A 15,502-nucleotide genomic window follows, 5' to 3' on the forward strand; every position below is an offset into this window, starting at 1 on the left:
ATTAGCATCTTCAGTGCCAAGAGAATGTATATTTGGAAAATTTATGTTTTAAATTTAAGAAATAAATCAGATAATACAATCAATCATGCTGCAATTTAGGTGTTGGCTTGAGAAATCTAACAGAACTGCAGTATGAGACAAATCAAGCCATCAGCCCCTTATCCACCTTTTGTCAATAGGTCTCTAAAAGTAGCCTGGACATTTGAGACCAAGAAGTTTCACTGTAGCATAAACATCTTATTGATTGTAGGTACAGATTACGTGTTTCCCACTTGTGATCACCTAAAATGATATAGAAACTGCCCTTGGTACCTAAAGTAAGTTCATTTTTTGGCTCCAGAACGGGATCTGAATGAGTTAGCAGTCACTCACAAATTTCGCCTAGATATACATTTGCAGTAACCTTAGCTTGAACTTTCCCACTCCACTCATTTTTTTACTGTTCTCTTAGTGTTGACCTTTGTTCCATATACATACAAAACTGAAGTAAGAGTCAGTATTTTATCAAAATAGAACAAAGGAATAGTTAGTGTGAAAAATGAAAAGGCTAAATAAATAAAATGAGTACCTGCAAAGAAAAAATAAGACCAAACAGATTTTCATATGTTGTTGTCAGTTCCGAAGGTTCAAGAACTGTGCACGATAGTGTTCTAACACAGTAAAATAAAATATTTCAACCAATTTATTATTTTAGCAAGGATTCAACCATAATAGTATATACATCATAAGCAACAAGCACTGTACCTTCCCAGATGATGGAGGAGAAGGACTGGCACAGGGGCTGGGATAACTGCTGCTGTCAGTAGATTTCACAGATGACTGGTCTGTCCTGTCATCTGTACTTCGTTTAGGATGTAGGACACTTCTCTCTTTGTATTTCAGTGGTTGGTGAAATGCTGGAGAAGCTGATTTCATTAGGACTCTGGAAGTTGAAAGTAAAATACAGTGTTTAATGAATCATGTTAGTTGTTAATAATTATAGTGGAAATTCTTTAATGTTCCAAGAGAATTTCAGATATCAGCTGACATTTACGGGCTGAAACTGGTAAACAGGTTAGAACTTTCTTTACACACACTGTAGCTAGTCAACTTGCACTGAAACCAGTACAAGGAACCAAGTAGGCAGGACTACCTGATTGCAATGTAAGGTATTCAGAAGCAAGAGGTGAATAAGGGCCTGAACAGACAGGCCAAAATAAAGCTACTTTGGGTCACTTTGGAGGTATGCTGTTTAAATAACACACACATCTTAAGAGGCCAGAAGCTGCACCAAAGCTGTGCTCTGGTCCTTAGGACTGAAGCATGGCTTTGGTGCAGCTCCTGGACTCTTAGGACACATGCAGCATTTAAACAGCATACCTCCAAACTGACCCGAGGCAACTTTATTTTGGCCTGTCTGTTCAGGTCCAAAGAGTTATTTGCAAGGTACGTTTCATGATAATAAATCTTGGTGCTAACTGCAAGAAAAGGAGTTGGGTGAATGGTTGTTAGTCTCCAACAGGATCAATGCCTTATATTCTGAGGCACTCTTATGAGTTCCCTTTTCCAGTAGATTCTGTAAGGAAGTGATTTTACATTTCCATGGAATTTAGAGTTGTGATGCACTGAAATACCCTTCTACTTATTATAGGAAAAAAAACAATTTACTGTTCTTTCCTTTGTCAAACTATTCTTGCATTCTTTGAAAAGTATGCTTGTAAAAAGCTTTGAAACTGGAACGTTACCTTAATATTGTATTGTTCTGCTCTTTGTTTATATCATAACTTAAAGCTGGTTTGGGGGGATTTCTGAAAGAGAAAAATGGCTAAATAACTTCAAATTGTTTTCAAAAACATCTTACAAACATATTCTGAATAACATCATATTATCAGTTTGCTCAGATCAAATAAAGTATTCCTTTATTTGTAATTTCTTAAACTTTGGAAATATTCATAGTAACTGGAAGGGGAAAGGCTATTTTTCTGTTAATATCTTTTGGTAATTATTGAGAATTACTTTGCTATCCAAGACATCTATGAAATATAATTATGCTTTATTTAAATATATGTCTTGGATATATTCCAGTGATATCAAACTGCCTTTTTAATTATGCTGAGACTATGCAATCTTTAACAGTAAAACACTCAGTGGGTTACAGATTATATATGACTTTTAAAACCATATATAGGAATAGTATATTGTCAGTAGGTAAAATAATCCTCTTGTGTATGCATGTGTATGCACATATTTTTGTTCATGCCTGTGCTTGTTCTGAATTACTTTTTCTCATCCAAGCAGGAGGTAATTTTGGCAAGTTAACAAAAATGGGAGAAAAATAGGATGCAATTCAATTGTTCTCAAACTTTTCTAATATGTTTCACTAAGACTGCAATATTTTAAATCACCAAAAGCATTAACAACATAACAATAAAATCTGTTAACTTGATTTTTCTATTGTTAAGCAGTCATTACCAAAATTTATTTGTATACTATCATGCTGTGGTTAAGATCATATCTCCTTATATAAACCATTATGTGCTTTAAGGGCTAGAGCAGAGGACTTTCTCTCAGTCCCACCACCTTCACAGCTGGGTCTGGTGAGGACTTGGTAGAGAGACTTTTTTGTGGCTGCTCCCAGGCTGTGGAAATCCCTTCTGTGGGAAGTCCAGTTGGCCCCCTCCCTGGTCTCTTTCAGCTGGCATGTGGAGATGTTTTTATTAAGTCAGGCCTTTGAATTGTAATTATGGGGAAACAGTATGTGTGTAAAATTGTGTGCTGCATTTTTAATCTTTGACTGAATTTTTTAAAAATATGTTTTAATGGTTTTTTTACTGTTTTTAATCATGTTTTTAAAATAATATTTTATTTAATGCATATGTCACTTTTTTAAACTAATGTTTTAGCTTAATATTTTAAAAATTATTGTAAGCCACCTTGAATTCCATTTTGGAAGAAAGGTAGGATACAAAGTCAATAAATAAATAAGCGTATGGCTACCTAACCCCAAGCTAACAGGTTACACAACAGAGAAGATAAAAAACCCCTCATCATATGAAAACAAAAAGGCTTCATTCTGAGGCAACCCAACCTGCTGAGTAGCAAATGAGACACAAGAAGATTAGGTCAGCCATGGTGCTTTAATTGTTCTGTTACTTGTGTGAGAATAAAGCCACAGCTGGATATGTATTTGCTACACTGAACCTTTTTTGAAAACAGGAGTGGGATTCACTCAGCTCTCCAGATAATGCTGGACTGCAACTCTCAATAAACCTAGCCAGCACAGGCAATGGTGAAGAATGTTGGGAATTACCATTCCCACTTTTAAAGAATGAGAATCGCAATTCATGAAAAAAAAATTGTGATTCTTGCTTGTACTGAAATATCTCACTGAATTAAGATCCATGTCAACAGCTCTTTCCATTACACCCAAAGACTCTGAGGACAAAATCAGGTAAAGTGTGTCGTCTCAATTCAAGAAACTAACCTCTCAGCATTAAAAGCATCATCTGCAAACTCTGCTTCAGCTGAGCTTTTCCGGCTAGTGTTTGATCTCCATGAAGATGCTAAGGGAAGTTCTTCAGATGACATTGGTCTTGGTCTCTGCCCAATTCCTGAAGGCTGCTGTAGACCTGCAGATTGTTCTTCAGTGCTCAGCACTGCAATGATTGCTCGTATAGTTGCCTCATCAACTTGAGACCAGGGCTTTGAGGGGGCTCTCATCCGTCGCAAAAATAAACTGTGCCATTTCTGCCTCAGTTGTAAGAGGAGGCTAGCTGCCTGTAAAATAAATGTAATTTTTATTCTAAAACACATGTACCACAAGGGCCCTTTCAAGGGTCGAAAGGCTGGATACAAATAATTACATAGGCTGGCATCCTGTTGAGCAGTTATGAATGGATAAGATAGACGTATACTGTGGTTCCTTCCCTTATGCAGGAGATCGGTTCTGGACCCACCCACTCCGCATAAGAGAAATTTCGTGTATGCTTGAGCCCCATCAGAAGTAATGGGGTTCGTGCTTGTGGTGGTGCGTGCACACGGTGCCGCTTCTTCCATCGTGGCCTTCAGAGTATGCTGAAAGCTGTGTATATTGCACGGGCACACTGTACATTCATAACTACATAGCATTCATATTTACAATTGTGCACTATTGCCAGTCACAAATGCCCCCCAAACTACCTTAACAGTAAGCAGCCACACCAAGTGACAGAGATATTTCCAGCCCCCTCCTTCCAGTGATCTCCAGTGCAATAATGAGAAGCAAGACCTTCTGTTTCAACTTCAGTGAGATATATATATATATATATATAGTTATGCATTTGAAATTATGTCGATGATGCAAGGTCTCAACCATAAATAAATTGAAGTTTCTATACCTCCAATCATTTGATAACTTCCTTGCCTAGAAAAAGTATCTAATAATTGACATAAATCTTGAAAACACTATTTTTGAATGTCCATATAGGGAAGAATTTTTGCATTTTATGAATGGTGTAGGAGCGGGAAGCAAACTGCACTTATAATATCTTCTAGAAGCACCTTGAACATGGCTAAAGCACAAGCATGCTAAAGAAAGAGGTCAATCTGAACCAAATTCTTAAGGTAATCTGAATCATTAGCATTTCCACATGGCCAAAAACCTGTATACTGGAAAAGCAGGTTTACTCCTTGTATCACCACTCCTAGCTTGAAGTAAGTGACCTTTACGTTGAAACTAGTACTGATAGCTCTAATACAGTGGGCCCTTCTTATCTGCAGGGATTCCATTCCAAACCCCACCCCTATAGATGGAAAAAAAACATGGGACTGAAGTCACAGAGTTTTAAATGGCGACGCATGTGCACATGTGGTCATTAGTGGCATGGGGGCTTGCTGCCTGCGAATGCTTAAATTTGCTGATGGTAAGTCCACGGTTGGGGGGGGAGTTAAATTATCCATTACTTGAACCTATTGCCAATCAATTAAACTAGTTGACTTAAACTTCATGATGAAAACAAGGGAGGACCTCCATCAACTTTCTGTCCATCGTAGAGCAGCCACGGACAAAGTGTGTCCCACTGTTTGTGGCCCCAAGGTTAAAAAGCACCCAAAAGATAGCTAGTAGGTGTAGATGATATTTCAACACCTTTAGAGCCCCCCCCCCCGAACATGCTAAAAGTTAAACGAAATTTTGCAAAAAAATTCAAAACATTTATTTGCCTCAAAATGTACTCAAACGCCCTCCAAGGATCCCAAAAGGCCATTTAAATGCCATCATGTCTCATAGAGGATATTTGGGGGCACAAATGGGGGGGGGTGGTGATTGTGGGGAAAGATGCAGCTCTCCATCTGTCCTGGAGAGCTTATGCAGCCCCTAGCTTTCTAGTCGTCCACTCCTGTCCTAAAACAATCCTTGAAAACAATACTTTTCCTTCAGGAAAATACTTTTTACTAATGATTAGTAATAACTACCTACCTCTGGATCTAGTTTGAAATTGAGCCATTCATCCAGTTTCAGTGCAGCCAAGTTAGCAGTTGTTCTGTCTTCCATCTCACTGTCACTGCTGTCATTAGGAGCACCATCAACTATATCAAAATAACAAAGATCTTATGTATTTTACAACCACAACATTATAATCGAGTATTTACACAGTGCCAGGTATGGCTCTGTGTGGCCCCACCCCAAAATGTTTTCCAGACATTGACAAAAGCCTCACAAGCACATACTCTCAAGAGGGACTACTTTGCTATTTTACAGCCCCCCACCCCAGCTGTTTTAAGTCAAGGTGAGGGACCTTTTCCCAAAACCAGAAGTGTCTTCAGGTCACTACCTGGTAGAGAGAGAAAATATCCTTCCTGCACCTAAAATAGACCAAGGAGGCCACAAAAAACCAGGAAAATTGATTTCACGGATCTGAGAAAGTGAACTAGGGCCATTTTTAGGGTTGCTTTTTAAAAAAAACTAGAGGGCTAGAAAGGTATGGGAGAGATTTGGCCCCCATGACAGGTACTACTGCAAAGAAATGGCCCATGCAAACCAGAAGTGGCCTACTTTAGCTGTCAACAATTTGCCAAAAGGGAGAAACTGTCATTTCTTCATGGGAAGGCACATGAATTCACTTGGGTCAGGAAACACACAGACATCATTAACTACACATTTAATGTAGTATGTGCACACACATGCGTGAGTACGCACACATTCCATTGGACATGGGGTATTTTATCCCCATTTTTATACCACTGGAATTCTGGGTTTATTTTCTCGGAAAATAAACTCAGCATTCAAAGAATCCAAGTAGTGAAAAAGATGTAACATATTACTGGAGAATCTACACATTTTTGCTTCCCCCTACAATGAGCAGCTTTCCACATAAGAAACACAGTAAGCAAAATAATTTTCAAATTTCAAAGTAGTGGAGAAAACAAATTCTAACAACATCAGCAAGAATAATTATGGAAGCTGTATTTAATAGTGGAAAGAAGGTGAAATTGAGAAGTTCCCACGTTCCCCCTCCCATTTAAACAAACAAACAAAAATCTTTAAATTTACTTTAAGTGATCTCCATAAAATAGCCTCCAACACTGGATGATATTAGTTCACACATTAATTCATTCTTCTATAAAGCACATATACGTATTAACATACATATATAACATTTGTTATACCACACTATACCTCTGAAGGATGATGGCTCCTGTAAAGCATTGCTTGGCAACCTAGCTGATCCACAAAAGAGAGCCACAGTGACTGGAGTCACAACTGAACAGCACCTGATATTGGCAATTCGGTGGGCTCGTGTCATTTCATCATATATAAGCCAGTCAGTGGGGAGTGCCTGAATAGCTGCCACTTGACCATTAGCTGGTGGAATCTGTTAACAGAAACACATGAGGATAGTTTAACAGATTTTATTCTTTGAATATAATAAATGGGGTAGTTTAAAACATCATTTTCTAAATCAGCATCCTCACATATTTGCAGAATATAGGCTGAGAACAATCCATTCTGTAACAATGTTAAATCTAAGCAGCTGTGGCACTCATCACTGCCTCAGTAGGAGACTACTGGAACTCCATATAAACATTTTGAGCTTTCTAAAGAAAGTACAGTATAAAAACTCTAATTGCAACTCAAGTATACTAAAACAAAAAATATTTGGACATCTTAAAGAATGTTTACATTAAATTATTGAAGAAGGGGCTGGGATCTTATCTATTATGTACAATATTTTAAGTTAGACTTTTGGCCTGGTAAATGTTGCCTTTTCCTTCATGACATCATTGTCATGATCATTAATGCCCCCTAAAGATTATACTGCACTACAATGTTACAGCACTATGGTTACACCTTTACTGCTCTGATTGCCTCCTAGTCCTAGGACATTTGTAGTTTGCAGTTTAGTGAAGCCTAAGAACTCTTTGGCTGAGAATTCTAAATGCCCTTCCCTAAATGTAAATCCCAGGATTCCATAGGAAGCAGCCACAGCAGTAAAAGTGGAATAATAACACTGTAACAGTGTAGTGCAGTACTGCCTTAAGGCCTACCTTAAAAAATAGGCAGCCATGAGATGGTAGTAAACAATGTGCTGAAGGCTGATGCATCCAGCCCCCATAGTGCAAAGAGCACTTGCTGATGCAGAGCTTCTTGTCATGCTATGATTCCCTGGCAGAAGATGGATGGATGGATCATCCCTCAGTGCCCTATTCACCTTTTTGTGTTTTTGCTTTGTCTTATACTATCACACATATACACATCTAGAGTAAGGGAAGGGCAGCATATTAGTTGTTCATATGATGAAGCATCTAGTGCCCTGCTATTTTATAAAAGATTCAACCAAAGATCTGAACTTACAAAATGTAGACTTACTTGAACCTAAACTGTTCAACGGCAAATTAGTTTCCACATTTAATTTTGTTTTAGTCTATTAAATTGTAAAGGAAATCATGACAAAGAGAAATATGCCCCTTGTATTTGTGAAATGTCCTGCCCATTGCCTAGAAATTTTCTTCCCAAATTAAACAGGCTTTTAAAAAATTTGAGTGCTAAATGATTATGGATGATAGAATCTACACGACATTGCACATCTTTTTTTTAATATCAAACAAAAATGGAGAAACACACAGGGCTAAATCCAATGTTACTTCAACCTAGAGTAGATTAATCAGCCCCACATATTCCTACTCTAATTATAAGAATGTATTCAGCAGGGATATTGTATAAACCCTATACAAAACACAAATTCTGAGTTAAAATTATGAAACATCAGTGCTAAAACAAGGTCAGCAAAGGAAGTTAGTAAGATCATCCAGCAGACCACTCAACCAGTTTTCTTACTTTCCCTGATGGAGAGCATCTTATTAACAATAGCATCTGGGTTGTTGTTGTTTGTTTTTTGTTTTTTGCTTTAAAATATACAAATGAAAAAGAAAAACATGCAAAGACGTTAAGGAGCTTGCTGAAAAAATGAACCACTCTTCTTTCTCATTAAGACAAGCCTGCTATCTTAATATTATTAATTTTTCATCCTCTTACCTTTTTATATTGAGGTTGGCTGAGAACTGAGGTAGGATGAAATCGAACTTTCTTCTCTTTTGGCCCAGTTAATACAGTGTTCTCTCTATCAACATGAACTATATTTGGATACATTCCAGCTACTAAGGCACCTTTAACCACAGCCCAGTTTTCTGAATTTGTGTTAACATCTCTTATATCACCACCACCTCTGGCTCTAACAAATCCTGTAAGAAAGTAACTTATATCCAGTTAACTCTTTCACAAAATAATTTCCAATTCTTTCTATTCATTTACATATTGCTACTCATATTTGGAATTCATTTTTTATGTTAGTACAAATTAAAACCCACAAATAAAAACAAATTTGTTCCAGATATTATGGGACACCTACAACTCCCATAATACCTGACCATTTGGTATGCTGGCTGGGTCTCACAGAAGCTACAATTCAACCTATCTGTAGAGCAACAGCTTGCCTGTCCTTGATTAGCATCTTAGCACCCAGATACAGTATGCTAATTCGACTGTATAGTCAAACTGTGAAGGAACATAACTTAGGTTGGAGAATGGGGATCATCTGCATGCTTTTTCCCAACATTCTAGACGTAGTTCAGAATGCACATTAGCTTGCAAATCTTTCCCTTTCATCCCAGAACCTGAATTGGGGAGGATATGATCTCATTAAGAATCTCTTATTTGATTTGTTTCCATGCATGATCTAAACTCAAAATGTCAGCCCATTTTTATATTCACTAAGGAGATTATCACACTAGGCTCATTTTTGGCACAATTCTGCAATTATACCGTTAACTGCTGATAGCGATACAATCGTGCAATGGTGCCATATCTTTTCATACATTGGTGTAATTGTGCAACAGCGATGATCTAATCGTGCTAACATCCATTTCACATCTTGGTGGTGTTTTGCGCAATTTTTTCACAAATGGTTAGTTTCGCACATGCACACATGGAATCACAGCTGTTTTCTTGCTGTATTGTACTTCCAGTGTCAACATTATGTAATTGGTAATGTGCCATCTTACATCTGACCTGAAACATAATCTGGCAACATACTTTTCCATTGAATGTACATTTAAATACCACAATTCTCAGGGGAAAGTAATAATCTCATGAGTCCTTGCCCCAGCCATTGAACGTTATGTGGGAGTCCCACTCCAAACATGTATCATTGTTGCAGCATCCATTCCCCATTTGAAAATATGAAGGAGATACAATGGAATCAACAAGGTAACACAACAAGAAAGACCCTGGCAGCAGCCACTGTGAGGAATGCTCTTGGGGCAGCACAGTGATACAGGAAGTTAACTTGCTGAACAGCACCCTGAGATTTTTTTTTGGGGGGGGGGTGTTAAAAAGAGGATGATAGCACAGCAGCTGCATGATTGCATTGCTATGAGGTTTCTCACCTTCGCGATTGCACAATTATTGTGCTATCACGAAACCATTCATGGGATTTTCCCATCAATGGAATGGTTTGCTGCTAGAACATTCCTGGATCTTCACAGCTAAGTCCTGGATGAGCACAATGTCATCTGAAAATCATCAACGCAATTGTGCAATTATGCCAGAATCATGTCTTTTCCTCCTGGCTTTTTTCCTCATGTGATAATCTTCTGTTGCTTATTATTTTATATTCACGTTAGATTATCCTGCTTAAAACAGTACATGAACTAGAATTGATTCAAAATATGTTCTTCTGAAGTTATATACTAATTTTGTTGTATCTCCCATGAAACCAGCCTAGCAGTATTAAGAAGTCAGCAAAGGTGCATTCTGACCTAAATTACAGTACAGGCATATTATATATTTGCTCCAAATTGAAATGTTAAGACTGTTACCTAAAGTAGTTTGCAAAACCTAACCTCTGAAAGATTAGCAGACATCAGTCATCTGAAATTAGATATTGGAAAGTCTCAAGCTGTTAAGAGCTCACATTCTACTTAATTAATGATCAATTGAGGATTAGGAAATCTAGCTCTGGAAGACAGAAAGATGCTTTTGATCTTTCTGTATTCTTTCTCTAAGTGTTGTAAGTATTTGAAAGAACTGCACAAATTTTAAAAATTATTTCTTTATGGAAATTATTTCTGTCTTAAAATATCAGTGCCTACAACTCAGATACTGAATGGGTCTTCTGTAATGCTACAGATTGATTCTGTATATAGAATTAAGAGTTGAAAGGCTTAATTCACTTTACAGTCGGCCCTTCTTATAGGCGGATTTGCTTTCCGCGGATTTGAGCATCCGCGGAAGGCAAACCCGGAAGTTGTCCCCAATGGCGGCGCGTGTGCACGCGCGCCGCCATTGGGGACAAAAGTCCCTGGCTTACCCTCCCCTTTCCTTCCCTCCCTTCCTGCCTCCCTCCCTCCTTCCCTCCCTCCCTTTCCCCACTTACCTTTTTCATCGCCGCCGCCACCGTCGCCTTGGCCTCCAAGTTGCCGTTACCGCCGGCAGCGGTGGTGGCGAGGAGGCATGGCCCTCGGCCTCCGCGGGAAGGCCGGGCGGCGCTGGAGGCCAAAGGGCCTCTAGGCAGCCACCCGGCCCTTTTGCGGAGGCTGCATCTGTGAGGAGGCCGGCCTGGAGACCAGGCTTCGGCCTACTCGTGGCTGCCCCCTCCGCAAAAGGGCCGGGTGGCTGCCTGGAGGCCCTTTAGCGTCCAGCGCCGCCCGGCCTTCCCGCGGAAGCAGCGGTGAGGCCGAGCAGCGCTGGACGCCAAAGGGCCTCCAGGCAGCCACCCGGCCCTTTTGCGGAGGGGGCAGCCACGAGTAGGCCGAAGCCTGGTCTCCAGGCCGGCCTCCTCACAGATGCAGCCTCCGCAAAAGGGCCGGGTGGCTGCCTAGAGGCCCTTTGGCCTCCAGCGCCGCCCGGCCTTCCCGTGGAGGCCAAGGGCCATGCCTCCTCGCCGCCACCGCCGGTAACGGCGATTCGGAGGCCAAGGTGACGGCGGCGATGAAAAAGGTAAGTGGGGAAAGGGAGGGAGGGAAGGAGGGAAGGAAAGGGGAGAGTAAGCCAGGGACTTTTGTCCCCAATGGCGGCGCGCGTGCACGTGCGCCGCCATTGGGGACAATAGGGATTTGAGCATACGTGGATTTTGGTATTTGCGGGGGGGTCCGGAACGGATCCCCTGCATATACCAAGGACCCACTGTATGTGATCTTTTAACTTGGAGGAGGAAATGTTACTTGTGGTCCTTGAACAAAATTAATTTGTATCTATCCCTGTATGTGATCTTTTAACTTGGAGAAGGAAATGTTACTTGTGGCCCTTGAACAGAATTCATTTGTATCTATCTCTGAGGAAATTGGTTTGGGATGGGGGGCAAAATTCTACAATTGAGAATGGAAGTCAAAATTAGACTTAAGTGGTTAAATACGAAATACAGATGGCTCAGTCACACTGCTATAATTAACCATAAGCTTTTACCTAATCATGTTAATTCCTTATAACTTAAAAAAAATATGTCCCAATCACCTTCTGCTAGGACAGCTAAGAATATTAATGTTATAAATAGTTTACCTATGCCACTGGATGTCTTTGCATGTGAAAAGAACAAAGAAATAAGTATTCCATATGTGCATCAAAATCAACACAGTGAATGGTTGTACTGTAACCTCAGTTAGGAACAGTTCCATTCATTTCACAATCCGTGACAACTAAACATCAGACATAACTGCCGTAACAGATATAGTTACACTTTCTATCCAAGTCAACCCAAAGTTTGATCATCAGGATAAACACTTCAAAAATCTGAAAAGATACCACTATATCATATTAAAACAACTTATTGCTGACAGAAGGAAATTTTCAGGTTACCTGATGCTCTGAGCTGTCCAAGTAATTGTGTTCTCATTCCTATGATAATCTCCATTGTTGCTTGAGACAGGAAATTTTTCTCACAAAAAGCTCTTTCCCAACCATCACTTCGAGCCTTCTGCCATGCCTGTTAAACAAGTTAGTTTTAAATGCTTTTGAATGTCATTAATTTTTATAAATCGGGCAATATGTTTCCAATGGCTCCTTTAAAGGTAATTCATTATAAACAAGTATTTTTAGAGCTTAAATTTTAGTAGAGAAAGCCTTGATTCCTTAAACCAGTACATTTACCCAACGCTCAAACATTTTGTTAGAAACAAACTACGTCTAATCTGGGCACACTAAATCTAATCTGGGTTGTCTAAAGCCCTTGGCCATGTGTTTTCTAGCCCTGAAATCCAACTTCAGCTCAGAGGATAAGACAGTCCTTTCACACAAGGTGATCCCCAACATGGTATCTTTTATGATTACCTATTTATTTCCAACTGACCAATGGAAGTATGTGGAGATATGGTTTAAGGAAATTATAACACTTTTAATTATCAGAAAGACTATCTAATACAGCACAATGGAACTGCACACGCAAATTTCCAAGCCTCCCCAGTATCAACCAGGATCATAAAGGACAGTGAAGTCTACACTGACAGCAAGACATCTGCTATCATCACAGCATTATGCTGCTTCTCTAGCCAGAAGCAGTAATGAAAGTAATGAGTCCCTGTACTGGGAGGAAGGCGGGATATAAAACAACAACAACAACAACAATGTGGAAGCAGCAAGCATTGGGCAGCTGCAATGTGGAGAAGCAGGAAGAAGGGTAGTAAAAGTAAGTTCCATCAGAACCCCTGAATAAATTATTCCTAAGGCTTCACTAAGTACTTGTTCAAGGAGAGAAGATGTAGTTAAGATGTTTCACATAATGACAATTTGTAACTGCTCTCGATTAGCAATACCTGGAAAGCCCGGAGAAGAGCCATATGGTCGCTAAAAGTCCCTGCAGTGAATCGTTTTCTGCACAGCATGGCTGCACGTTTCTGAGATGCTTGTGTCGGCAGCACAAATGGATCACGATATGCAAGAGTGCATGCAATGGTCAGAATTGGATCCAGGCACTTGAGAACAACAGCACACAACACCATTTTACCAAGATGCGGCTCTACTGGTAGGTCAGCCAGATGATAGCCTAGTTCTGTCAGATCCTCCCAGGTATCCATAGCATCTATTGTCTATTTAAAAAAAATAGTAACCATGTTCAAGATATAAAGAAATGCACAATCTAAGTGATTTACTAGGGAACAGCTGGATTCTAAGCTTGAACTACATTACCATGTACAGTATTTCTACTGTCATGACTTATTTAACCATGTGAAAGAAATATTCTTCACAATCAGTTAAAAAACATACTCAAATATTTTCATCTGGCATTCCCTGTTGGTTTAATCACCTAAACAACAGCCAACCATGTTTGCTTATACCCAGGGTGAAGCATTGAGAAAGATATTATTAAAACTGGGAAAGAAGCTTACATAATCTTTTAATAAAATGATAACTAAATATTTTGTGCCAAAATTTACGGTCTACTTTGATACAGACACTAGTTAGATGCAGTTGAAACAGCTAACAGAACAGCAAAACAGACAGATAGTCTACAATTACTCACCTTAAGCATCTGCACAGCATTTCTCACAATTAAAGCAGGTGGTGGTTCTGGAGCTTTCATTAAAAAATCAGCAATTGGACAATTGATAGGAGCTAGCAATTTTGTATGCAAACAGAGTTCCTAGAAATAAAAGAATCCTTTCTCAGAACACCAAAAATACAATACAATCTCCTTACATTAAAAAATATACTAAAAGTGGAATATCATGACTGGTAACTGGCCTCATGCTGACAGAAGGACTTCTGCTGTCAAGGAAGAGGTACAGATTCAGTGGGGCATTTTAGCTAGGGCAGTGGAGGAAGGGGATTTTCATCAAGTCCTTCTTTCCTCTGCAGCCCTGTATATCACCTACATGGTTACAGGGAGACAACTGGCAATAACTCACCTTCTTGCCAATGGGAGCATTATTCTCAGTACTCTGTTCAGAAGGAAACCATCACTGAAACAACCAAGTAGTAATACAAAACACTTTTAGGCATTCAGGAAATCCAAGAGAATAAGGGTGGGCAACCTCTGGATGTCGCAAACACAACTGCCAGATGCTGCAGTCCAATAGGGGAATATACATACACATCTCACCACTGTTCTGCCACCAGAATTTGGTGGCATGGTTGCAGCAGCAGTGCAAAAACAGCACCGTACTTGCTTTAAAGTAAGGCACATACAGGGATAACATATCTTGTATTGAAGCTTTGTTTTGTGTGGGGGAATTTTGGTGAGGTGGTGGCATATTTAAAGGGAAATTAGCACTTTTTTGCTGATGCCATCATAGCAGTGGTAAATTCAGTAGCAGTTCACCAGTGAACTTTCGGCCCCATCACACAATTGAGCATCAATCTCACAGTCTCACCTAAATAGTCATAAGACTTTTAGATGTCAGCCAGGTAGCTCCAATAGATATTGCTGACCACTTTTAACTTCAAAAGCAATTATATAAACCACAAATATATCATCACCATTTGCAAATCAGGGGATTAAAGTATCAAAAAAATCAAAATTTTAATTGTAATGGACATCCACCATCAATGAGGCAAAAAGTGTAACAAAAAGAAAAAGAAAATCCATTATAGCACAAAAGCAAGTCTATGGGGAAACCAGATGTTTATCCTAATACCAGAACTTTCCCCAAGCAGACATGCACAGAACTGCAGCCTAAGACTGTATGTTCATCCACTGCACATTTCTGCCTAAGCTACAATGGAAAAAAGAGTTCAAAACACTGGTTTCTATGCCATGAGTTTCCACTGATATTTAGTAATATTCCAAATGATAATGTCTGCAGAACAAAGCAAACAATGCCTGCAACACTAGGCTTGCATCCTGCTGAGGTCGCTAAAATGAGTACCCAGATTATTCAGGGCAATTAGCTTACACTTTGTAAACTGCTTAGGGAGTGCTTGAGTGCACTGATAAGCGTTATAGAAATATACTTGCTATTGCTACCACTTGTCAACTTCACCTGATTCAACACTAAAACAGTGTACAAACCTCAGATTCAGTTGGGTCAAGATGCAATGTGAGTCTTTTATGAAGCA

The 15,502-nt window shown here is 39.5% G+C and overlaps 1 protein-coding gene across 3 annotated transcripts in view; it reads right to left on the reverse strand.

The window, feature by feature from the left end:
- Window positions 1–15,502, reverse strand: part of YTHDC2 (YTH N6-methyladenosine RNA binding protein C2) — a 45,529-nt gene that overhangs the window by 3,947 nt on the left and 26,080 nt on the right. For 2 of the 3 annotated variants that reach the window (XM_089492172.1, XM_089492162.1), the window contains 9 exons: window positions 13,968–14,087; window positions 13,261–13,533; window positions 12,308–12,434; window positions 8,492–8,697; window positions 6,635–6,830; window positions 5,435–5,544; window positions 3,464–3,756; window positions 1,725–1,787; window positions 745–922 (listed from right to left, as the gene is read on the reverse strand). In XM_089492172.1, coding sequence (XP_089348298.1) covers window positions 745–922; window positions 1,725–1,787; window positions 3,464–3,756; window positions 5,435–5,544; window positions 6,635–6,830; window positions 8,492–8,697; window positions 12,308–12,434; window positions 13,261–13,533; window positions 13,968–14,087 — 1,566 coding nt within the window. The remainder of the gene's footprint in view (window positions 1–744; window positions 923–1,724; window positions 1,788–3,463; window positions 3,757–5,434; window positions 5,545–6,634; window positions 6,831–8,491; window positions 8,698–12,307; window positions 12,435–13,260; window positions 13,534–13,967; window positions 14,088–15,502) is intronic. The other variant, XM_089492167.1, reaches the window with a different exon arrangement.

This window comes from Sceloporus occidentalis, unplaced genomic scaffold (genome assembly GCF_023333645.1).
Source record: "Sceloporus occidentalis isolate IW3139 unplaced genomic scaffold, rSceOcc1.0.p SCAF_1, whole genome shotgun sequence".
Taxonomy (NCBI): Eukaryota; Metazoa; Chordata; class Lepidosauria; order Squamata; family Phrynosomatidae; genus Sceloporus; species Sceloporus occidentalis.